Raw genomic sequence first — 26,890 nt, forward strand, 5'->3', positions numbered from 1 at the left:
CAATGACGTCACACGCATGTGGTGGAGTAATAACTTCTGCTAATTAATTGATTCGAGATCTCTGAGATGCTGCTGTATTGAACATGGCACGTGATGACTAATTTACTATTTTTTTGTTCCCTGTCATTTTGCTTTATTTGATGTTTGAGTCATCATGGGTTTCCTCTTATGTCATACTCCGGGGGGGTTCCCTTAGGCATTTATGCACATGTGCACTCTTCAAAAACAGCGCTTATTGAGGACGCGCTAAAATGTATCGATTAAAATGTATATGTATTTAAATAGAATGGAAGATATAGATTGTACTGCATGTTAGCTTGCTTATTGTGCCCAAGAGCATAATTTATATAAGCCCACATGTCTTACTAACAAGAAACTATGCTTCTAACCACAGGTCGAGAGCTGTAGTTCCAACCATGTAAGTTTACGTCGCTGTTTGCGAATGTTCTTTTGAACTATGGTTTCGGGAAACACCAACTCGTTGAACTATGTTGGTAACGACGGAACTTGCGACCATAGTTGGCTAATGATGCTTTTGGGAAACAAACCCTTGGTTGGACTGAGAAGAGATCTGCAACAAAATTTAATACTTGGGGTCAGGGGACTCTTCAAATCCCTAGTGTTTAGCAAGCAATAGTGTTATGCATCCAATATTGAAGCTAATTACATTTAATCTGACTGGTGCAAACTAATATACGACAAGTAATTGTACATAAACTGCCCAGATGGCTAAATAGATTCCTGGCTGTGTGTCAGCTCACAGGCAAATCAAATCTTTAGTGAATCAGCACAGGAGGAAATGAGTGTGACGTGACGGGACTGGATGGTGTGACAGCGCTGAAGCAGGTGGTACTCGCTGACTGACCACACACAGACTCTGGGAGGGTCTGCGGCTACTCACAGACAACTAGCGGTGACGCATTTCCCCTGATCTTTACTCCCGGCAGATAATGGACAGGTTGAATTGTGTAATGTAATCCACATAATTTAAAGATTAATTGATGTACGTCACCACTGATTGACGTAAATGAATGATTGCATGAGTGAGGGAAGAATGAACTCATTGGCCGTCTGCTGTGAGGGCGTACATAAAACAGGATATTGTGTTTTATGTCTATGAACACGTATACAGGAATTTAATTCTAAAAGTAAAAACAACAAAAAACTTGATTAGTTTGAGACTCATTAACTTGTGTAACATATTTTCCGGAAAATAAGTCATCTATATATGCGACTATAAGTTGCACTGGGTCAAAATTGCATTGTCGAGAGAAGAAAAGCACAAAAAAATCGCATCAGTGTATATCACATTTTATTATTACATTCAGCATGTAAAATACCGGTAATAAAAAAAACATTAGAAACACTATAAATATTTTGGTTTCCCTCACTCCACAACAAATCTTTTAAATGTAACCGAATTCAGAACAAGAATGAAAAACGTCTCAGGTTACGTATGTAACGTCTCGGTTACGTATGGTAACCCTCGTTCCCTGAAGGAGGGAACGGAGACGTCACGTCGGATGACCGACGAATTGGGATCTCGCTTAGAGAGACCAAGTTTGCAACGCTGTTTGCGAATGTTCGTTTGAACTATGGTTTCGGGAAACACGCAATCGTTGAACTATGTTGGTATCGACAGACCTTGCGACCATAGTCGGCTAACGATGCTTTTGGGAAACGCACTCCTGATTAATAGCCTATTTGTTTCGCTATTTTCAAATTAAATTCCACAAATGCTCGTATTTTGCTATTTATGTTCTTACGTCGCAAACATAACATTGTGGGTGGGACTAACAGAAAGACCAATCATCATTTTGACAAGCGTATGGCATGCACCTATAGGAAGAGGGAAAATGAAGAAACTTCCTGTAATTGACCATGAAAATTCGCATTTAATATTTTTAAACTAAATATATAAAGTTATAGTGAAATAAGACATTTATTATTATTATCGTTTAATAAATTACATCCATTTGGAAAATTACCAACTTCTCATTGGGTGGGCCACAGCTGAAAGTGGGTGGGCCCTCGCCACTGTGGCTAGGTGCTTGATTTTATACACCCGTGGCAATGGGTCTGATTAAAACTCCTGAATTAATAATTCAGAGGTGTGTCCCAATATTTTTGTCTATATAATGTGTCTATCTATCTATCCTCTGTCTGTCTCTTCACCTAGAACACTCTAGCAACCAGCAAGGTCTATGTATCTTCAAGCTACAAATGTCTCCTCAAATTGCTTAAGCAATCTATCTTCATACGACTTCAAACCTTTAAAGTAACAATCTGTAATCTTCGAGGCAAGGCTGTGTCAAACCAACATTCAAAACTTGTCTTGCCAAACTTTGTTCCTCTCTTTATAGTTGGGAGGTGTCAGAAGGTATGAAATCTTAGTGGAATGTTGAACACGTACTGTGAAAATGTTGGTGTCACATTCGCAGAACAGACGGATTCTTCTTTCCTATTACCGCAATAGAAAATAATCTCCAATACACTGATGTCCGTTATAAGAATGATGTCATCTTTTGGAAATAGGACAGACAGTGCAAACGGTATGGTAAAGGGGAGGGATACAGAACTTGAAAGGATATTTTCCCCTTTCCTAATGGGAGCGGGTGACCAGATTACCCAACTGAGAGACAACCCAGCTCTCTCTCTCTCTCTCACTCCCTCCATCACTCCTCGCTCTGAAATTTCAGTCCAACACTGAGTCCAGCTGATGACATAATCCGGGCTGCTCCTATGGGAGTGTGCTAGGCTTGTAAAACAAACACTAAAGCTGCTCTAAGCCAATGGCGTGCACTTTAGGCTCAGGGTGCATTGGAGACGGGTCAGTACACTGGGACTGGACAGCAGACCTTGTCCACTAGCCTTAGCTACTGCATTACACCTGCTGCTCCTGCCTGAAGGAGCCCATGAGAGCCCAGCATTTGTCCAGCTAGTAGGTGTAGCGGTTTCTGTCCTCGGATATAATCTCCTGCAGGCTTAGGCTTTTGCATCACCAGTTGTTTTTCTGGTCAGTTGTGAACAAACATTACCTGGAACCGGATGCGGAGAGCGGATGAAAGCCAGAGTGAGTATATGTGCTCATTAGTGAAACAGATGCTATGACCTTGTGACTGATATATAACGAGTCTGTGTTAATGAAAGGATAACGCTTCAATGCTTTGGTATATTTCTGCTATTGCTTTTTCAGAAATGCAATTATTGAGTCCTTTTTGATAATGGATTACTGATGCTATCTTCAAAAGGAGAGGGCAGTTTATTTTAGAGCCAATAAAGCCAACAGAGGATATTACTGATCATGGAAAGACGGAGAAAGTAATGGGTTTGTTGCATAGATATGTTTGCTAAGGATTTATTTACTTAGATAATCTTCTTAATTTAAATGACACAACTTATAGAGTAATAAGTAACATAACATCTGCGTAACCACGCTAACCATCATCATGGATGAAGATTTCAGTAGCACTATTTAGGGTGAAGGAGGTTCTCCTCATGCCTTCATATCACCCCATTCAAATGTCCTTACAAGGAGAGAAGATGGAATTAGAAGTGTTTTGCATTCATAGCAACTGAAGATTTGCTAAAATGGGTTTCCTGTGCATGACTGTGTGTCCGGATCTTTGATGATGATTCTACATGACAAGTCATCAGTGCTGCTTGAGTTGTCATTCACTATTGTGTGCTTATGTGCTATTATACACACTGTAAACATATACAATGCCAGTCAAGCATTTGGACAAACTTGAATGAAATAATTTCCTTAAAATCTTTTGGTTTAACTGTTTATGCTTAAATGCTTAGTTTTGTATACAATATAAAATCTGCCAAATATTATAAAAAATAAAACTATTATTAATAATAATAATATTAAGTATGATTATTATTCACTATGTATTACTAATATAATAATAATAATAATAATAATAATAATAATAATAAATATTATTTTTATATAATATTATACTATTATTCAAAATAGTATATTTTGGCATTTTGATCCTCTTAAGGCTCTTTAGGTGTAATTTGAGTTACAGCATGCCACAACGGTGTCCTTGCAGTAATGTTGTTGGATAAACGTCATTGATGGCATTTTTATATGCAGCATTGTTTCTTGGTACTTTAAAAATCTCATAACAAGGTTACGTCAGAGGTGGGATTATTTTGTGAATGGTGACTTAAAGTATGATTTTTAATGAATACAGATCTGCACAGTGCTTTTTATTTGTTACAAAACATGTCAACAACATGACATTTTCCCCCTTAAAATAATAATAATAATAATAATAATAAATAACAACTATAAAAATAATAAAGAATATATTTTATGAATGAAAATATTGATTTCTTTCAGAAACATACAAAAATATATTTATTTCAAAAATATTTCATAGTGATTCCAAATCTTTAAAATTTGTACATATCATAGTATTAATTGTTGTATTTTCCTTCATTACTTAATCATGGTATTAGTTACAGTCAAATAATCAAAATACTGCATTACATTAAAGAATTTAAAGAGATTCACAAAAATGCAGAACATGCTCCTAACAGTCATGAAAATAATGTCATGGAAAATTACAAATAATAATAATAATATAAATACATAAAAAGAAATAAATTAAAATTCTTCGTATTATTAATGTTAAAAGTCAATAAGAGTTTGCACAAAAAAAAGAGATAATGTTTCTAACAGTCATGAAAATAATGTCATGGAAAATATATAACTCATAATGGTCCTAAAATAGTCTATTGCAATTTTGAAAACGGTTGTGCTGATTAATATTATAACTATAAATAGATAGTATACGGTATATAGATATTACCATTATTCATTTTCCTGATGAATAGAAATTTGAAAAGAGCAGCATTTATTTGAAAGAAATAACATTATAAATCATGCATCCACATTATAAATCAATTTCCTTTATTTTGAATTAAATTTTGAATTTTATTTGGAGTTTGTTTTTATGAATGTGAATGACTTAATTGCATTAGCTGTGTGGGTTTGTGTTAGAAGACCTGTGCTGCTCTACATTTAACATCTCACAGCTACTTGATACTGGAAACCAATAGCAAACCAAACCAAACCAACCGCAGTAATTACACTAAACAAGACTTCCTCATTCTCTTGTCTCACAGACCCTCTGGTTGTGTATTAGAAACACTTGTGATATGGAACTACCACATAACAAGTTCTTTATTTTGTAGTTGAAAGTAACAAAGTGTTCCAGAAGTAATTCTCAGCAGAGATAATAGCATGCCAGTGAGACAGTACTGGGTGTCAGAGCGCTCCTCCCTAACGTAGGCGATCTCTTGTTATCCTGAGTCTTTGTTCTGAGAACGCATATAGTGCAGGCGAGAGATAAAACAAGAAATGATTCAGCGCTGGGAGCTACAGTAAGGGGCTGCCTATGAATCATTCATTCAGCCTCTCTCTGGTGGCTGAGAGGAGCTCGCTCATCTATAACGCTCCATCTGAAGAGACACAGGAGGACGTCTCCCGAATGGTGCTTCTCCAGCTCTGACTCGACTGCCTTCATCTCTCTCTTTCTCCAGTGTGTGTTTACACACTGGTTTTAGCTGACTGGGCAGGTAATGTGTCTGCGTACCAATCCTGCAGGCTTTCTCTGGCTTTTTTGTGTTCTCTTTCTTTAAAGTTCATTCATTCGTGTATCCCTATAGAGCTGGAGTGAATGGACAGGCCACCTTGGCGCCAGGACAGAGAGAGTTTAGGGTTAGAGCTTGAATAGCTAAGCCTCCTCAGTCCAAAGACCCAGTATAACAGACACATTTTTAGGGAAAGTTTTAGGTCTTATTTTGAACAAATAGTCAATGAAAGAATGTGCTTAAACTTCGGAAAATGGTGATCGTCAAATGTGGGAGGTCAAACTTTATTACTGAGATTATTTTCAAATACTTTCAAGTAATTTTTGCATCTCTGTTACTGAAATTTATAATTTAGTGTGGGCTATTTTGGGACCAACTGTTGGTTTGTAGTTGTTGAGAAACAACCAAGCGGCAACCTCCCGCTCTCTCTCGTGAAGCCAACACGGAAGTGACTTAAACTGTAATTCGTCAACTGGCCGCTAGAGGCTGGCTGCAAAAGGGAGTCAATCCCATAGACTCCCCATGTTAAAATGCCCAACTTTACAGCAGAAAAAAAACATGTTTACAGCCTGGTTCAAAAAAATATTTTGGTCTATATAGCTAATTTTGCCCTTCATGACAACTGTGAGGGGGGGTGACTTTTTTTATAACTCATCCGTTTAAATTATATTACGCCTTAAAATTCTGCATAATTAAGGGCGTGGCCACTTGAGTGACAGGTGGATTGCCACTGCTGACACTGCCGTCAAGCTAGGTGGGCGTGGCTTCAGCAACCAGCTCCCGCCTTTTTGCCCATTTTCGATTATCTGGTAGTGATGCGCGGTGACGCGCTGCCAAGATGGCGACGGCCCGCTCCGCCCACTTTGAGCTTCAAAAACGCTCTTCGGAAAACTACGGGTGACGTCACGGACACTACGTCCATGTTTTTATACAGTCTATGGAAACAACATAATATATTTTTCACATTTTCACATAAAAATAGTCTGATAATTGTATCTTACAATAACTGTGGTTGACCTAGCTGAATGAAAGTTTTTACCATGCTGTTGAAAGAGTCCAAATTATATCACTTCCTTTATGGGTGTCACAATTTTAAAGGATGCTAAATTTTTGTATTTTACTCGAGGTAAATCATACAGTAACACGGTTCAAGGCAAAATGTGGGACACAAAAATTATTTGTTTCATAATTAAAGATATTTTTCATACATTGAGTTGAATATAAGTTATATATATATTATGACAAAATTATGATTATGAATTCAGGTGAGAATTTCAATGATTTGACAAGCTAAAACCACTCCATAAAGTAGCGTATTCAGATATTTGATATGTTTGAAACAGGTTATTTTAATATATTTTTTATATATAATTGAATGTTTATAAAGCAAATATTTAGCTTTGGACAGCAGAAACATTATATTTGTGCCACTAATTGTTTTAAAAATACCACAAGATGCCAAAGTGTATGGTATTTGTAAGAATGTGAAATTATTTTTCTTGGCGTATGGCGACATATGTTGTCAGGTCAACTTCTGTGTGTTTTTACTAATAAACTGGTAGGGAGATTATTTGTAGGAATTTGTATTTATTTATTTATTTTACAGCTTAGAAATCATATCAGAAACAGCAGCATGTGAGAATAAAACTCTGGGTGATAATTGTGTTTATTTACATATTTATTTATTGTATAATTGCATATTTTTACTTGAAATATCTTTGTAAATTTGTCATTATAAGATATTACTTTCCGATATTTTTTTATACAACAATTTCAAGTGAAGTATGAAATTTATATCTAGTAAAGCTATACTGGTAAAGTTAAATTTGTAATGTGTTAGATGCTCATATTTGGTAAATTAAATATGAAATATTTGTTGCTTCTAAGTATAAAGTATTTAGCCATGTTATGACACTGTAATGTAAAAAAAACGGAAATTAATCATTTTAAATATACAATAATTATTTTATTATTATTTTATCTGATTAAGCTGCTAGTTCAACATTTTACTTGCAGTAAATGTGCTGTGCTTGCTTTCATCTTGCAACACTGGAGAACATAATAAAATAAAAGATAAAAGAATAATATCAGATTTCATTTCAAAAGGTGCACTAAATTGGACAATATATATAGATATTATATAGAATATTGTATAGTCACTTTGCTTTTTAATATGCAGGAATTCTTGATATTGTTGGTAATTTTTCCCATATAGAGACTGTGGTGTTGTTATGCTGTGTGCTAGTTTTCATTTAGGGCTGCAAGCTGTTTTGCTGATTCGACCTTCACCAGGTCTCAATGATGATTGTGTTGTCTTCTTATTCATTTCAGAGCTGAAAGGGAAATGCTCTGAGGTGGGTCTGATTATGTAGTGTGTTGATTACATGATAAAAAGCCACATATGAAAAGACGGTGATTGCAATTTGGAGTGCAATATGCGAGTTGTAGTCTGGAAGTCCATTAAATTTAAAAGCACAAATCAACCAGAGAATTGCAAATCCAGTTGAGCAGTTGATGATTAAACTAATCATAACACAAACAAAAACTCAACAATTACTGATTAGTGAGGCTCAGTACTTAACCTTTTGGGTCTAAGTGTCAGAGATCAGACTTATTTATATGGCAGACAAGAAAACAGCATTAAAAATATGAATAGACTCTGAAGGAGGGACGTGAGCCAAACATAGAGATTTTGAATTGGGCTCTTTTAAATTTACCACCTAGCAACCACCTAGCAAAGTCATACCAACCATCTTGAAAGCCTTAACATTATGGTGGCAAGCAAAAACCACAAAATCTCCTTGCTCACTGGAATCTAGTTGAACGTTACTCCGCACCAACTGAATTCTACTTCCAATGCACTTCCATCAACACTCATCATGGATTAAATGACAGTTTTCTAAAAGCGCTTTGCCCTGTGGCACATCTTGCAAGTCAGTCGTGACTGTTTGCTAGCAGTCCTTTGTGCTGAAGTTCAGTATTGACCTGGATGAAGGTCAGACCCTCATGAAAACATTTGCTAAAATCACACATTTCAAGACTCTGTGGCATTACAAGTGCTGTTTTCTTTCTTGTGTTTACATGAGCATTAACTACTTACTTGTATAAAGAGGAGGGACATTCTCATTCTAGAGAGCATTTGATTGGTCAGAAACCCCCGAGTGCATGATGAGTCATCAACATATTCATAATTGCATATTTTTCCATGAAACATCCTTGTGTTACAGTTATGAAATCTCAGATGTTTTACTTTTTTCATAAAACAATTTCAAGTGAAATGTAAAAGCATGGTCAATACTGGAAATTAATAAATATATACAATGTGTTAGATGCACAAGGTAAATGAATTATGAAATACTTCTTATTTCTAAGTATAACTCATTACTCATCGCATGGCATGTAAAAAAATCTAATAATGGTATAAAACATACATTATTAATTATATTATTAATATTTTATCAGATTAAGCTGCTAGTTCATCATTTTGCATGCAGTAAAAGTGCTGTGCTTGCTTATATCACTGGAGAAAATAATGTGTCAGGATAAATATCAAACTCAACGATGACTTGCTGCTTGCTAGGAAGGTGGTATTGGGGGAGGGACATTCTTATTCTAGAGAGCATTTGATTGGACAGAGATTTGGACACACCCCTGAGTACATGATGAGTCATCAATGTTTTTGTTTGTTTCCTCAGAAGAGAAAGACAACATTTTAAATATGTCTGTATCTTCCAAAAGACAGTTTTATCCACTTTTAGGTTGACAAAGTAAGGCAAAGAGCATCTTCCTTAAAGGGGTCCTATTATGCTCTTTTACAAAGTCTTGATTTTGTTTTGGGGGGTGTACTAGAACAGGCTCTCATACTAGGTTGTTCGAAAAACACATTATTTTTCACATATTTTACATTATTACAACACCTCTCTCCCAAGTCTGAATGGCTCGAATAGCTCCTGTATCAAATGAAAGCCCGCCTTCTGAAATACGAAATGTGCTGTGATTGGTTAGCTGGGCCAGTGTGTGTTGTGATTGGCACCACTTGGCGCCTGGTTGGGAAATGTCATGCCCCTTACCATAGCCGCCTATGAGCTTCAGTGTAAATATTGCGTCAAAATCAAATCAATTTGAGCCCGATTTAAACCCGGATGATTGTAAACACTCTAAGTTTGTATGCCTTGAGAAAACTAGCGTGTCTCCGACATAGTGATAACACTCGTTGCCTTCTCTAGTGCAGCTCAACCAGGTCTCATCCCATTCGTCGGTATTTGTGATATCACAAATCCCGGAAAATATGCGCTGTAGTCCAAACGAGTCGTTCGTTGTAGTTTTTGAAAAGTGATTTCTGTTAAATAAGATATCTCCTTTTGAAATCGACTTTGAGCTTTGTAACTTTGCAGATCATTTTTATGCTCAAACAGCAACATTACTGACTAACTAAAGTTGAAAAAGTGAAAAAGCATAATAGGACCCCTTTAAGAGTTTCTTCAGACTTTCTGTTCCCTCTCCCAACATCTCTATCTGTCTCTCAGGAAATAAGTCCCTGGACAGCGGCATTGCAGAGATGGAGGAACTTCCTGTTCCCCAGAACATCAAAATCAGCAACATCACATGCGACTCCTTTAAGATCTGCTGGGACATGGACTCCAGGTCAAAGGAACGCATCACACACTACTTCATCGACCTCAACAAGAAAGAAAACAAGAATGCCAACAAGTTCAAACACAAGGTGTGTGAACGCAGCAGCTCTATATTCACTCCTTCTTACACATCCTGATCTGACCTGATGTAGGCAAAAGCTGATCTTCAGTAATGTTCTCAGGTTCATGTGTTTGCAGAAAGAGAACTGCAAGAACATGACTGTTTAATCTCATTTATTATCTGTCTCCTCTAGGACGTCCCCACTAAACTGGTAGCAAAAGCAGTCCCTTTGCCCATGACAGTGCGAGGCCACTGGTTCCTGAGTCCACGCACCGAATACACTGTTGCCGTACAGACCGCGTCCAAACAGGTTGATGGCGACTACGCCGTGTCGGAATGGAGCGAGATCATTGAATTTTGTACAGCCGGTGAGAACATTTTAAAGCAGGGTTTCCCAAATGGGGAAAAGCTAACATTAATTATATAAATTGTAACATTTCATTAAATAAATGTGGTGGCCTGATAATCACGATGTAGTGCGATTATTAAATCAAATGCCACAGCTTAAGCACGGCACTGTTCAGTACATGTGTAAGTAGCTTAGTGTTTTCAGCATCAAAGAGCAGCTCAGTTCACAGTAAATGCAGCAAACTCCATATCTGCATGTGCTGCAAGTTTATCCTTCATTGGCATAATTTCCAATATTTTTGTGGAAGTTTATTTCACCAGTATTCCACCAAAATGAAAGCTCAAGGATTTGTTGAACATATGAAAGTGAGGAATTATATAAATATTAGTGACGAACACATAAAAATAACTATTGTAGCTGTGTAGCGTAAAATAAAATGATTAACACCAGTGGGAGTGTAAAGCAGACTGAGACACTATCACAACTAAAACGTTTATAATAAAACATTTACTAAAAAAAAATATATCTATTTACTTGCATGTCACATGATCATTAACCAATATCAGAGTAGTGTGAAAATGCAAATGTGAAATTAAATTATTGAAATATTTAATTAAAATCTCAGGGTAAAGTGGTTTGGTGGACAATAAAGTTTGGGAGCCTTGTTTGAAGTATTGCTTATATGACCTCCATTAAGCTATTTAGGCTGTTATTGGCTGATAATGGCATTTTATTTCTTTATTTTGTATCTACAGATTATTCCACTGTTCATCTCACACAGTTGCTGGAGAAAGCAGAGGTCATCGCTGGCAGAATGCTGCGGTTCTCAGTCTTTTATCGAAACCAACACAAAGAATACTTTGACCATGCAAGGTATGTTTCTACAGGGATAACGACACTAAATTATTAAAGGAACAGTCAGCTTTATTTCCAAACCCCTATGACCTCTATGACACCTGTGTTCTGTGGAACACAAAAAATACAATTCTGAAGAATTTCCCTGCTGTTCTTTTCTGTACAATAAATGTGGCAGGGGTCTGTATGAGAATGACACTTGATGACACCTAATTTCATAATTAATAAATTGGTGCAGGATATTCTTCAAAATCACCCTTTGTGCGCCACAGAAGAAAGTCACACAGATTTAGAAGGCAACTATCTACACATGAGGGCAACTATCTACTGTAAATTATGACAACTTTTTCATTTCATATGAATATTCATTCTCATCATATTAGAAAATCCCCAAATCCTGAAGGTTTTATTTTTTTTAATTAAAATGTTCTCTCTATTGTGATTTATCTTTCTTTCTATCTTAGAATTTACCTTTACGCAACCCCAGTGATTTAAATTTCTCTTATTCAACTAATACTGTCCTGTATAGTATAATTTGATGAAGACAGCCATTAAATCAGTCTTTACAACAGAAATGAATAACATTTTAAATGTAAGAGGCACCGCGGAATCAAATTTCATCCACCTGAAGGGCATTCATTTCCCTTCAGAAATCATATTTTTTAATATCACTCTAGTTTATGTATCTGAATGTACCCCTTCATCTTCAGTGAGATTTACAGAATTCATTGCCTTGCTTTATTTAAAAGTAATTACATTTGGTTTCCCATCAGTGAGTGAAAGTCTATTGTTGTTGTACTTACCTCGTGTGAAACTCAAAGCTTAATTCCACACTGACTTGATTAGATAGCTGTATTATAAATCATGCGTTTCAGATAGTGGTTCAACCTGTTCATGTCATTTCAGCTTCATTTACCACATTAACAATAAAGATCAGGTCTAAACTCTGAGGTGATAGTAAGAAGGAAACAGACTTCTGATCAGACTGAGAATTAATCAGAAGACAGTTAATAATGATACATCACATAAAAGGCTGGTTGGTATGGATTACAGAATAAAAAATAAAAAGATACTTGCAAATTGTTTTTTTTTTTTTTTATTAACAATTCCGACGTTATTTCTTGCCATTCTGATTTATTTTGATTTAACATCTCTTAATTCTGTCTTTTTTGTGGGACAATTGCAAGACAAACTTGGAATGGCGAGATATGAAGTCAGAATTGTGTGAATAAAAAATAAAAAGATACTTGCAAATTGTTTTGTTTTTTTTTATTAACAATTCCGACGTTATTTCTTGCAATTCTGATTTATTTTGATTTAACATCTCTTAATTCTGTCTTTTTTGTGGGACAATTGCAAGACAAACTTGGAATGGCGAGATATGAAGTCAGAATTGTGTTATAAACTTGCAATTCTGAGAACGTTTTTGCAAGATAATTGCAATATATAAACTTGAAACTGTGCTATAGCCTTGCAATTCTGAGAAACCAAGTCAGAATTGTGAGATAATAAGTCACAATTTCCTTTTTTATTGTCTTATTCTGTGGTGAAAACAGGCTTCCATAGATTGAAAAAGAGACCTTTCACCCTTTTCAAAAAAAAGGAGGCATTTAACAGAATGTTCACACTACTCTTTTCCATAAAATACAAATGTATGGAAACTGCTGTGAAGGTCCAAAAAGGACAAAAGTGCATCACATCAATACCATGAAAGTGGTCCTTGAGATTCATGTTCTTTTTTCCAAGTCTTCTGAAACCATTTGATAGCTTTGCTATTACTTTTCCAGTTTCCATTTTTAAGAATTAGCTGAAATGTGTTCTCCGGCTACAATAAGTTGTACTGATTTAAGGAGGTTAGTCACTGGCAATAAAGTTAAGTGCAAAAGTCAGGAGAAAATGTTTTTTGTTACATCTGAATTCTTGTAGTACCACTGAACGTCACCTCCATGAAGTCATTTGTCATTTATGGTGAATTTTCTGGTTGCAGGGAAGCCCAAAACAACAAGATGCTGCTGTCAGTGAAGGACAACAGCGGCAGCCACGGTTCGCCCATCAGCGGGAAGCTCGAGGGCATCTTCTTCAGCAGCAACACCGAGTTCAACACGGGAAAACCCCCACAGGACTCACCGTACGGCCGTTACCGTTTCCAGCTGCCAGCCGAGGAGCTCTTCAGTCTCAAGACAAACCTGTATTTCGCCGACTTCTACTGCATGTACACGGCCTATCACTATGTCATTCTGGTGATCGCACCGAAGGGCTCGTCTGGAGACGAGTTCTGCAAGCAGCGCCTGCCAGCGCTGGATATCGCCAACAACCGCTTTATGACGTGCTCGGAGGATGAAGACGGCCGGCTGGTGTTCCACCATGCACAGGACCTTATCCTGGAGGTCATCTACACCGACCCCGTGGATCTGAGCCTGGGCACAGTAGCTGAGATCAGCGGCCACCAGCTCATGAGCCTGTCCACAGTCAACGCCAAGAAGGATCCCAGCTGCAAGACCTGCAACATCAGCGTGGGACGCTAACCTATGAATCGGAACCCTTCTGCTGCCTTGAACAGCACAGAAAATCGCCTTCTCCTTTAGCCGTCCTCCTTACCCATTATCGAACTTATCCATAATTCCTTCTGGTGTCCGCAGCATGTGTCTCACAGCTTTTGACAAAATGCTCTTTTTCGTTTGCTAGCTTATGGATCTCGACCCGGGGTTGGGTTAGATATGTCGTGGTGTTGGGATGTTGACTTAATCACCCCTGTCAATCAAACTGCTTCTTTAATCCTATTGGCTGTCAGACCTTCCTGTTAGAACGCGTGGCATTGTAACAGTTTACCAAAGTTTACACAAATTTAACACTAAATGCTCATCAAGTCACTGAAGTCGGTGAATCGAGACAGCCGTTCTTATAAGGCATTATGAATGTGATGATATCTCAAAAAATGTGTGATTGGACGTATCTGTAGCATGACTGCAAACATTTTGGAAACGTTGATATTAGCATAACTGTTCTTCTGCAGTGTTTCATGTTATCTATTCCAACCCATCCAGTATACTGTGATTTAACATATAATAAATGTGATACGACGTGTAGATAGAAAAATATTTATTTTTTAACTGGTGAATAGAAAATGGACAGAATCAGAAGTGCACAATACAGGACTTTGGTGATGGAAAAGAAAAGGTTCACGATAAAGCAAATATATATAGATAATTATATATATATATATATATATATATGTGTGTGTGTTTACTTTATAAACCAATGTAGAATTACGTGCACAATAGCTAACATTCAAAAGCTACATTTGTCATTGTGGATGTGTACAGCAAATACATTTTGGGACGACGATAACATGACAGAATAACCACACCTGATTGTAGCACAATTCAACAGTTTACGCTGGTTGGCATGCAAAGACACTACACAAAGATTGTAATAGTTCATTGCAGTAGAGCCGTCGGAAAGGAAAGATATTGATTGTTCTGTTTCCAGAGAGTAGCTACTTGAGCAGAATTGCACTTAAAGTGCACATCCGCTCCTCATGAACATATCTCCTGCTTTGGGCTTCAGTATTGTTTTTAGTGTATGATGTTATTGGACAGTGTTCATTTTAACCACTGGCTTAATGTATCATTTGTTCTTCATGTATAGGAGGAAAACTGTGCTCTGTGATGGCCACGTACTGTACTTTAACACGTTTCTGAACAAAATAGATCTTTAAAAATACTTAGCTCTCCTGGGAGAACCTTTTCAATTCTGGATATTCTGGTATTCAATTCTGCTCCCTTTTCATGTGAGAGACAGATATATGAGAAATAAACATGGTTGGTTGCTGCTGTATTCATATGTTAGGGAACTCATTGAAATGTGCATAAAACCCTTATTTTAAGTGCTCTGCATTGTTTTCTGTCTAGAGCGTTGCATTATTTGACAGGCTAAGGATCGTGTCTAGCCCCAGAGAATCACGGATCATCATTAGTGTGCATAATGTCACCATGTTCCTAATTAGAATCATAAAATAGCTTCAAACAAGAGCAAGAAAACGTGAAAATTGCATATGGTTCGACTTTGGTTAAAAAAAATCTCCTCCAAAAATAAAGTGCCATATTCCATAAACATAGATGAATACTCTATATTCCTTTTGCCCTTTGAAATCTGAATGAGGTTTGTATCGATCCGTCTTGCTCTGTACACAGCACAGAGATTGCACATGTTTGCATTTATGAGATAGTAGCCACCGAAAGGCCTTGATTGGTTCGGCCCAACCCATTGAGTCTAGGACTTTCAATGTGGTCAGAAATTGGTTAAAAAAAATCTCCAAAAATAAAGTGCCATATTCCATAAACATAGATGAATACTCTATATTTCCTTTTGCCCTTTGAAATCTGAATGAGGTTTGTATCGATCCGTCTTGCTCTGTACACAGCACAGAGATTGCACATGTTTGCATTTATGAGATAGTAGCCACCGAAAGGCCTTGATCGGTTCGGCCCAACCCATTGAGTCTAGGACTTTCAATGTGGTCAGAAAGGATATTAAAGTGCATTTTAGCATCATAATGGCACAATTATGTCAAATGTAAAAACACAATTTGGTCCAAACATTGGGTTCGATACTGAAAGGCAGAAAGAGTTCTCAGATAGTCTAAGTGGTTTCCTGTTTGCTGAGCAACACTTCCAGTAAGCGTAATTTGGCTTTGAGACATTTGTACTCCTGGTACTCCACGGCCATGGGGATTCGGTCATCTTTTTGTGCGGTTCTTCATTATTTTGGTGGAAAGGGAAAGAAAAAAACAGATACTGCATGAAACTGATGACTCTGTGAGATTCCACTACCATTAAAACACACATTTAACCCTTGAGTTGCCTTACTGAAGCAGTTTTGTACATCAGTGGATAGCAGATAAATGGAAATGTATTTTATTTAAAAAACTAAATCCATATATTGTGTACAGAAACAGTTTTTTTTTTTTTTCCTGGTGGTATTACTTTGTGTATCATTGATTAGATGTGCATTATGCTAACTACGCTAAACTATTTTGATCTTTATTTTCCTTTTTCCTTCCTGTCTATGCTCAAAAAGACAAAAGTAACAAATACCATTAAAATGTGTTAATGCCACAGTAACGCATCTGTGTTTTACCTTCCCATCTGTCTGAAGAACTGCTCTTCAAACTCTCTGATGGCTTTACGTCGTCTCTTCTTCTCGGCTCGAGTCTCACGCAAACACTCCAGCAACTCAGACCTGCAATTAGACAGTTTGCAAAACACAGTTTGTAAAGGAATATCTCACCCTACAATTTATCATTAGGAAACATTTACACACCCATGTCATCGCAAATCTGTAAGGTTTTCGTTCTTACACAATAGAATATATATATATTGCAGAATGTCCAGAGGTAGGTCCAGAGGAAGAATTTTAAACTTTTAAACTGTTGCCACAGGTTAAAGGTTTGACATGTTGTTTCAACTATGCATATTTGATAGAAATGCTTATAATTAAATATTTTAGGCTACCCAATTTATAATCTAACAATGATAAAACTGTGCTGGATGATGAGACACTGTAAGGAGATTTTTGTAAGAGAAAGGTACTGGAAGGGAGCCTATGTGCGGATGTTTCTATTGTAACTGCCAGGTCTCTCCAGAAATGATTCTAGTAAATAAAAAAATTTAAAAAAAGTCAACAGAAACATTTATGGAAGCTGTCAATCTTAAGGTAAGATGTTTTCATTTCTGAAAATTGTGATGTACATTTTTTAACCACTATACAGTAATTTTCAAGCTGAAATTGTGTTATGCATAAAGGTGCTGTTTGGTTTGAAAGTAACAAAAAAAAATTTTTACTAGTATAAAATATGTATTTTAAAAATGTAGTCATGTTTTGGGCTAGCTTTGTTAGGCAGATCTGGCAACCCTACTCTACCATGCAACAAAAATAAATGGGAACTAGGGCTGTTGAACTTTAATGATAAAGTATCATAAAAGTGTTTTTTATAACTTGACTTGTCATTTACATTCCAAGGCTTCTGAAGACATGCAATAGCTTTGTGCTAAACAGAAAAATTGACATATGTTTTGCTTTAGTTCTCAAATCTCTCTTGTGCACAATCAATTCAAACGATGCAACATATTTGAAATGACTGTGAGTAACGACTTAAATCTCTATTCCTCAAACAAAATATGACTTGAAATATTGAACACTAATCATATTCCATAACAGCCCATTATGGAAAACAGGATATTATACATTCTGCTAAAATTCTCCTTTTGTTTCTTCATATGGAACAATTTTCTGTCATTATTTTAAAAATACTTAATCATTATTGTTCACACTTCAGTTTGGGGAGCGATTCTGACTATTAACTAACTGTTAACTATGAGTCTTGCCTCAATAAACTCCTGATTAGCTGCTCATTAATAGAAGTTGTTAAGTTTAGGTATGGGGGTGGATTAAGGGATCTAGAATATGCTCAAGCAGAATAAGGCACTAATATGTGCTTTATAAGTACTAATGAACAGCCAATATGCTAGTAATATGTATGCTAACAAGCAACTAGTTAATGGTGAGGATTAGTCCCTAAACTGAAGTGTAACCTCATTATTATAATTTTTTTAATTGCATGTGATGTTCCTCAGTGACTAAAGTTTGAGTACCTGGAGGCCTCGTGGAGGTTGGACATTGTTATGATTGACTGTCTCACTGTCTTGATCTCATCCAGCGGAGACACAAAGGCCGGGTCGCTGTCGCCCTCCTCCTCCCCACAGCCTCTCTTATCAGTGAGGCACATGGGTGGGGGTGTGTACCGAACGGAGTCATCATCTGAGCCTTCTTCTTCTTCCTGTGATACATTCAAAACAAACATATAGAATCTTACTCTAAACAAAATAAGAAAAAATAATGTTAAATGTAATGTACTGTAAAACTGGTATTCAGTTTTTTTGCCATTACTCCAGTCTTCAATGTCACATGATCCTTCAGAAATCATTCTAATATGCTGATTTGCTGCTTAATTATTACCAATTATTATTGGTTCTCAATTATTAATAATGGTTCTTATCATTATCAGTGTTGCAGCTTAATTTATGGAAATCATGATACATTTTTTAGGATTCTTCAATGAATACAGTACAATAAACAGCATTTATTTGAAATAGAAATGTTTTGTAACATTATAAATGTCTTTGCTGTGACTTTTGATCAATTTAATGCGTCCTTGCTTTTAAAAAAAAAATCTTACTTACCCAAATATTAGTGTATCACAGTTTCCACAAAAACACTGAGCAGCAAAAACAGTTTTCAACATTGATAATGTTGTTAAAAGAGATGTTTCTTGGGCAGTAAATCAGCATATAGATCAAATGGCACCGAAGACTGGAGTAATGATGCTGAAAATTTAGCTTTGCCGTCAAAGGAATACATTACATTTTAATGTGCATTCAAATACAAAACAGTTAGTTTAAACTGGAATACTATTTCACAATATTATGTTTTTACAGTATTTTTTTATCAAATAAATGCAGCCTTGGTTAACAAAAAAGACCTAAAAAACATAATTATATATATATATATATATATATATACACTGCACAAAATTATAAACGCAACACTTGTTTTTGCCCCCATTTTTCATGAGCTGAACTCAAAGAAGTTTGTGCAGAAATTCTTTGGTTATGCAAAGCGATTGTTGCAGCAGCTGTCCGGGTGGCTGGTCTCAGACGATCTTGGAGGTGAAGATGCTGGCTGTGGAGGTCCTGGGCTGGTGTGGTTGCACGTGGTCTGCGGTTGTGAGGCCGATTGGATGTACTGCCAAATTATCTGAAACGCCTTGGAGACGGCTTATGGTAGAGAAATGAACATTCAATTCACGGGCAACAGCTCTGGTGGACATTCCTGCAGTCAGCATGCCAATTGCACGCTCCCTCAAAACTTGCGACATCTGTGGCATTGTGCTGTGTGATAAAACTGCACATTTTAGAGTGGCCTTTTATTGTGGCCAGCCTAAGGCACACCTGTGCAATAATCATGCTGTCTAATCAGCATCTTGATATGCCATACCTGTGAGGTGGATGGATTATCTCGGCAAAGGAGAAGCGCTCACTAACACAGATTTAGACAGATTTGTGAACAATATTTGAGAGAAATAGGCCTTTTGTGTACATAGAAAAAGTCTTAGATCTTTGAGTTCAGCTCATGAAAAATGGGGGCAAAAACAAAAGTGTTGCATTTATAATTTTGTTCAGTGTATATATATACACATTCCAACCATTTGACCGGCAGTGTATTTGTACTGTATATACAATAACACTTACTATAGTTGTAATAGTGGGAGTCGCACATAGGAGATGTTTCACCATCTGGTATCTATCATAGAGAGGTTTCACCAGGTTTTTCTCCTCTGGTTTGGTGCCCTACGGGGTCAATATCACATTAAAATAAACATTTGTTCAAATATTAATGCTATAATCCTAATCCGTATCTAATTAACTAGAACATTTCTGTATATAAATGCGAAAAGCCTCTTACAGGGCGGCCGTGTAAGCTCTCAAAATACAGCAGACATTTTTGCAGAGTGATCTTCTCCAGGGCCATCTGTCTTTGGGTCATCTCCTGTGGACACAAGAGCGTGTGTTGAGTTAATCACCTCAAACCCTAGCCACACAAGCACACAATCAAATCCCCACCCACCCGAACAGAATGCATCCGCAGATGGCCTCACCTTCATGTTGTCTGGGAGGCCGAGGGCCTGGCGTTTCTCTTGTAGTAGTTTCAGGAGTGAGTCCACTGTCTCCTCCAGAGAGGGCTTGTGCTGCTGCTCTGGCATCTCCTGCTGGCCGGTAGTGTACCTACAAATATCTGTGGAGTGGTTGTTCTCATGTGTCCGGGATTCCTCAAATGTCTGTCTAAGCTTCAAATCTGGGGAAACGGATGAACAAGTTCATTAGTTTGATTCTGAAATGAATTGGATTATAATAAATGGAGAGAATGACAGGAAGTGGAATTTATTGCATTCAAAGCAATTAAACCATCACACAATAGAGGAATTTCACTAGTCCAACACTTGTTTCCATTAAGAATTTGGAGTAATAATGTTACTGTTAGTTTCACTATTGATTAAACATATTTCTCTACATTAAAATACTTGCCAAAATAGTTACACAACCATCAAAACTTCCTCGAAACATTAATTTTGACAGACAGCACCACAAAATGTTTTAAATATATATACAGTATATATATATATATATGTGTGTGTGTGTGTTAATTATATATATAAAAAGATATAATTATATATTTTTTTAAACTAAGATTGACAACAAAATTTGAATCTACTGATAATGTATTTATGTTTGACTTTGTTTTAAAGATAAGGTAAATCAGAACATGGGTTCACAAACACATTAAATAAAATGCATAGGAATGTCCTGAGACCAATGTAGCAAATAATCTTATAAAATAGTTTTAATGAATAAAATAGGCCAATGAATAACCTTAAGTTGTATTATTTGGACTGGCAGTCTTACCTTTGAGCTGCTTGCGAGACCTGGCTAATTCACTCATGAGATTGAAAATCTCTGGATTGGCTGATTTATCATTATGTGAAGGCTGTGGGTGAGAACAGGCACAAACTCAATTCAGGAACTATAACTTCCTATCTGGAATCATAATTAGCACATTCTCCTGGTCATATACTGTATCATCGAATCAAAATCACACAGCACAGTGGTTCTATACTTCTCCAGTAGAGTGCACTAAACAACAATGTTGAATGTTGAACTGAATGTCCAATTTTCCATGATATATATCCAGGATTTTTAATAATTCTGACCTTATAGTTAATTTCGTGTTCAAAGCGCTCCTCAAACTTGCGTATTTTCCTCTTGAGAGTTTGGATGTGTTTGGTGAGGAGTGGGATGGAAGTAGCTTCCATGGCGTCTCCAGGAACTTCCGTTCTAACAACTCCACGAGCCCTAAATAGAAGAGAACACACATATAAACACACTCATTCAACTACAATGATCATCTAGACTAGGCTACATTAATCGGATTAATAAAACTGCCAAAATGCAGTTTTGATAGTAATGCAGATTTTCTGTTGTCAGAACCACTTTTTGTGAATTCTATATAAATACAAGTATTTGTAGACTACTGTTCAAGAGTTTGGGATTTGGGGATTTTTTTAAAGTCCCTTATGCTCACCAAAGCTGATCAAAAACTGTGAAATATTATTATAATTAAAAATAACTGTTGTACTGTAAGATATTTTAAATGCAGTTTATTCCTGTGATGCAAAATGAATTTTCAGCATCATTACTCCAGTCTTCAGTGTCACATGATCCTTCAGAAATCATTGTAATATGCTGATTTGCTTCTTAAGAAACATGTATTATTATTTTCAATGTTGAATACAGTTGAGGTGCTTTGTGGAAGCCATGATACTTTTTTTCAGGATGTTTTGATGTTGTAACATTAAAAATGTACTGTCACTTTTGATCAATTTAATCATCATGATATTTTTGTATGGTGTTAAGCTGTATGATTGATAATTTCACATCACCTGTATCATCCTGTGGTCTCTTTGTTTTTACATAACAAAATCAATTAAACTCAAATTAAACTCAAAATTTTCTAAGCAGCCATGCAATTCTGTCTGTCCTGTCCAGTTTATTTTACTCTATCTATTTACCCTAATAATGTACAGTATGGGTCTAGTGCAGACCTAGTGAGTCAGGCTGAAAACATCATAAACACCAAAAACATTTTTTTAAAAACACACAGCTGGGAAAAAGCCGGGACACACACACACACACACTCACAGTATAGGCCGTCACAGATGGTCGAAGAGGCTATGCACGGAACAATATTTCAGATGATATTAGAGCAACGTTGGTGGATCATGTGATAAATCATGGCCTGACAATGAGGGAAGCTGGGCAGAGAGTCCACCCACATCTAAGCCGGTTCACAGTTGCATCCATCATAAGGACATTCAGACTGGAAAACCGGTATGTCTTCAACTCTCCACTCCGGACTGTATCTACAGTATTTACAGTACTCTACCGTATCACATTACTGTATCACTTGTACTGTATTGCAAGTTGGCTAGTGCTCCTTTTGTAACAAAAAATGTCCGTCTCCACCAGCTATGGGAACAAATACTTGCAGACAGGCAATTACAATTTTCAATTCATCAACATCAATCGAGTAGGCATTACCACAATCAGACGTGTCTTGGTAAAGCACAAAATCACATTGAAGCAATTGTACAAGGTCCCATTTGAGAGGAACTGTATCAGGGTCAAAGGACTTCGACAAGAATATGTACAGGTAAGTGTTGCAGTCCTTTACATTTACAATACAGTATTTATGTAATCCAGTACAGTAATAGCTGAAGATGTTACAGTACTGTGTACAGTATACAGTACTGTAAAAAAAAAGAACCAAACCAATAGCAATTTGTGGTTGCATTTTTCTACAGAATGACTAGAAGGCCTTCTGGGGGTGGTCGGCAACGCCTGTTCACCCAACAGCAGGAACTTGCCATTGTGGAAATGGTCAGAGCAAACAATGCAATCCGTCTCCACCAGCTACGGGAACAAATACTTGCAGATAGGCAAGTATTCATCAACATCAATCGAGTAGGCATTACCACGATCAGACATGTCTTGGTAAAGCACAAAATCACATTGAAGCAATTGTACAAGGTCCCATTTGAGAGGAACTGTATCAGGGTCAAAGGACTTCGACAAGAATATGTACAGGTAAGTGTTGCAGTCCTTTACATTTACAATACAGTATTTATGTAATCCAGTACAGTAATAGCTGAATATGTACCATTGTATCAGTACCACATAGATACATGCAGAGAGGGACACAGGTACCTGTGTGTTTGTGTGTTGGGGTGGGGGTGTGTGGGGGGGTTCTGTATGTGAAGTACTGTAGTTGTGTGTTTTGAGTAATGCCAGCCATCCATGCTATGTATTTTTTGTTGCAGAACATCTTGGACATGGATGGAGCTGCACAGCCTCATGAATTTATTTACATTGATGAGGCTGGTTTCAACCTCAGCAAAACTAGACGACGGGGTAGTAATATAATTGGCCAAAGGGCAATTGTGCACGTTCCGGGGCAGCGTGGGGGAAACATCACAATGTGTGATGCATCACATAAGCCTTCGAGGGCTACTACACCATCATGCCAAACTAGGTCCCCCACTTGGAGATGACGCGTATATGACCGCCAACCACATGCCTCTTCTACAGGCAATGGAAGAGGCATGCGGAGACATTGAGGTAACGTCAATCCATGGATGGATTCGGCACACAAGGCGTTATTTTCCCCGTTGCTTAGCAGGAGAAAATATCGCTTGTGACGTTGATGAGATCCTGTGGCCAGACCCAAACAGACGGCAGGATCTGTAATCCCACCCACGCACAATTGGCCTGTTTTTCTGTATTTACAGTAGTGTATTTTGTGTTTTATTTTTGCATTACTGCATTTACTGTACTGTACTGTAAAGTATAGTACTGTGATGTGCAGTATTGAGTTGATGTCATTTGTAACCTTTCAGTACTTTCATTTTTGGTTGTTGTGAAAATCTTTGTTGGAAAAAAAACAGAACAAAAACTGTAAGTGTTGCATTGAGCTTCACAGAATGCTAACTGATGAACTGAATAAAAACAGTGAAAATTAAAGACTGCAGTGTTTTATATAAAGTACACTAGTGTGTTGCTGCTAATCTGAAAGTGTATTCATATGATGCAAGTGTGTATCATTTTGTCATCAGAGTGACATTTTGACAAAGGATTGTTAGGTTTTGATAGCAGAGTTTCAATTCGACATAGATGTGAATGGTTTATTTCCCAGTGTTGTGTGCTTGTGTGTAAAGTTTTGACACAATGAGCCGAAGTTTTGCAAAAAGTCTTCAAGCAATAGGCAAAAACTGTAAACACAAATCCAAATACTCAAACTAAATTCACGAAACCTCTGACTCTTCCATCAAAATCAAACAATCACTACAAAACCTTCTCACTTGCACTCAAAATCAAACCGTGCTCTCAGATCACACACACACACGAGTCAATAAAATAAACACGACAGAGCATTCGTTAGACACCACAAGGAAAAATGGAGAACACAGCATCCAGAACATTACAGAAAAAAGTATATTGTATTGAGTAAACAATTTTGCAATTCTGTAAAAAAGTATAGTAATTGCAACTTAGTAAGGTAAATATATTGTATAGGCCTACTGCATGTACTCCAAGAACATGTGCTTAATATTGAATAGTACTGAATGTTTGTATTATATTCAGCACTTGTATACTGCAAAAATACTGCAGTCCAACTGCAAAGGCCAAAAAAGTCAAATAAATCTATAAATGAATAGCATGTTACAGTACACTCAAATACTGTAAGTTGTGCAATTATACAGTAAAATCAGGGCCAATGAGAGATTAATTCTGTCTCAGCATCATGTCTTTGTGCTTGAGTCCGGCCTGAGGACTTTGTCCACATCACAAGTAATGTTGACTTTTTTTGCTAGACAAAGAGAAAAAAACCCTCTGGTCTGACAGATCCAGCCTTGATAACACTCTCTAAACCTTACTCTTTCTCTCCTCATCCTCCACTTCTTACATGTACTCTTCCTCCTCTCGTTCTCAGATTGTTTCCATCTATTGTTCGTATCAACATTCAGTCACCTGTGCCACTTGTGCACTCTGAACTGGCTCAGATTTTGTACAGTTGGTTTGATCACATCATTAGAAACACGTGAGAACAATTTTGAATCGTTGTGTGCAAACGACGACAACTGAGCTTTAGTTGTGTTTAACTTTTGCCGCTTGTGTTTAGCATTTTGCAGCACAAATGCATCACAGTGTGATACGTGTTTAAGTGAATGAGAATGTGTTTAAAGTTTTGCAAAAAGAGTGCATGAGATTTGCAAATAGAGCCTAACTGCCTGAACGTGTTTAAGGTTTAGCAGAAAGAGTGCTTTATTCGACAAATTGGTTTAAGCTAGTGAGAATTTGGTTCAGAGATTGGGGTTTAGTGTTTTAGCAATTCTGAAAAACTGTAAATTCATTCATTCATTCAGCATCCTCTGCCAATTTGCATTACAGTATTGGTAGTATCCTTATTTGTTATAGCAGTTTCTAAGTCTTCTGACAAAAGACTTCTCTGCCTCCCCTAGACAGTCGTCTCTCAGTTCTGCACAAATACAGTACATTCTTGGCTACAAATCAATTCAACAGTAATGAGTTTGAGGGTGTACAGCATGTGCTACAGTATTTACTGAACATAGAATAATGAAAATTCTCTCATCTGAACTACTGCTACTATGTACTGTAATTATATTGTATGTGTAAGTAGTATTGAAACCTTGTAGATGAGCCTGTAGGCTAACTTCCCTCATGGTCAGTCCATGCAGAAGAACATGGTCAACTATAGTGATTTGTATTTCATCAGGAACAAATGTCCTTTGACCTCATCCCCTTCGTTTTTATTTTCCCCTCCAATTCCTCTTTGTCTCCCACTACCAGGATTCATTTTCCAACACATAATCAGCTGTGCTCCTGTGCATATCATCCTAAGATTCTGACTGCTGTGTCATCAGTTTTGCTACTTAATGCTCACACATGGATAAATGTGTACTGTTTGAGTTCATTTTTTGATGCTTGAGTTAATTATATTGTGTGTTTGTGTTTTCTGAATGAGAACATGGTTAAACCTGTGCAAAATGATGGCGTTTTTGTGTAGAGTTTTGCAGAAAACACTGAGCAAATTGGAATGTGTGTGCAAACAGGTGAAATGTGTTAAAAGTTTTGAGAAACTAGCAGAAAACACTGAGCAAATTGGAATGTGTGAAAACAGGTGAAATGTTTTAAAAGTTTTGAGAAACGTGTCTTTGTTTGGAGAACTGTATGAATGGTTTGGAAAATTGGGCCAAATGAATCAGTTATAGTGTGTTAGCAATCGAGAAAAACTGTAATAATGAGAAATGAAAATCAGGTTTAAAAAGTGGGTCACTGTGTTACTAGCTGCAGCCGGCTGATTCTGGGACTTGCTCTCCAGGAAAGAAGAAAGGAGGTATTTTGACTGAACAGGCCAACCAAAAGAGCTGTGTGTGTGCATGTGTGGTTCAGGTATACCCTATGCTAGGGGGACAAAATGCCCCCACAATGATGGTAATATCCAAAATCTTCTACCTTGTGGGGACTTTTTTCGTCCCCCATGAGGAAAATGGCTTATAAATCATACAGAATGATCTTTTTTGAAAATAGGTTAAGGGGATAGAAAATACAGTCTATGGAACGTCCCCATAAAGCATGGAAACTCAATATGTGTGTGTGTGTGTGTGTGTGTGTGTGTGTGTGTGTG

General features: G+C 37.0%; 2 protein-coding genes across 3 annotated transcripts in view; one reads left to right on the forward strand and one right to left on the reverse strand.

Moving 5' to 3' along the window:
- Positions 1–15,420, forward strand: part of phyhiplb (phytanoyl-CoA 2-hydroxylase interacting protein-like b) — a 30,986-nt gene extending 15,566 nt beyond the window's left edge. The window contains exons 1-5 of one of the 2 annotated variants that reach the window (XM_016495493.1): positions 2,813–3,073; positions 10,140–10,336; positions 10,502–10,676; positions 11,413–11,530; positions 13,500–15,420. In XM_016495493.1, coding sequence (XP_016350979.1) covers positions 3,049–3,073; positions 10,140–10,336; positions 10,502–10,676; positions 11,413–11,530; positions 13,500–14,037 — 1,053 coding nt within the window. In that variant the 5' untranslated portion in view covers positions 2,813–3,048 and the 3' untranslated portion in view covers positions 14,038–15,420. Of the gene's footprint in view, positions 1–2,812; positions 3,074–10,139; positions 10,337–10,501; positions 10,677–11,412; positions 11,531–13,499 lie in introns of those variants that run through there. The other variant, XM_016495492.1, reaches the window with a different exon arrangement.
- Positions 15,421–15,830: 410 nt separating this feature from the next.
- LOC107695537 (protein FAM13C-like) overlaps positions 15,831–26,890 on the reverse strand; it is a 25,903-nt gene continuing 14,843 nt past the window's right edge. The window contains exons 5-12 of the mRNA XM_016495495.1: positions 21,339–21,480; positions 21,034–21,115; positions 20,229–20,425; positions 20,036–20,119; positions 19,822–19,920; positions 18,166–18,350; positions 16,652–16,753; positions 15,831–16,268 (exon numbers count right to left, since the gene is read on the reverse strand). Of these exons, the coding sequence (XP_016350981.1) occupies positions 16,154–16,268; positions 16,652–16,753; positions 18,166–18,350; positions 19,822–19,920; positions 20,036–20,119; positions 20,229–20,425; positions 21,034–21,115; positions 21,339–21,480 (1,006 nt within the window). The 3' untranslated portion in view covers positions 15,831–16,153. The remainder of the gene's footprint in view (positions 16,269–16,651; positions 16,754–18,165; positions 18,351–19,821; positions 19,921–20,035; positions 20,120–20,228; positions 20,426–21,033; positions 21,116–21,338; positions 21,481–26,890) is intronic.

This window comes from Sinocyclocheilus anshuiensis, unplaced genomic scaffold (genome assembly GCF_001515605.1).
Source record: "Sinocyclocheilus anshuiensis isolate Anshui unplaced genomic scaffold, SAMN03320099.WGS_v1.1 scaffold466, whole genome shotgun sequence".
NCBI classification, from domain to species: domain Eukaryota; kingdom Metazoa; phylum Chordata; class Actinopteri; order Cypriniformes; family Cyprinidae; genus Sinocyclocheilus; species Sinocyclocheilus anshuiensis.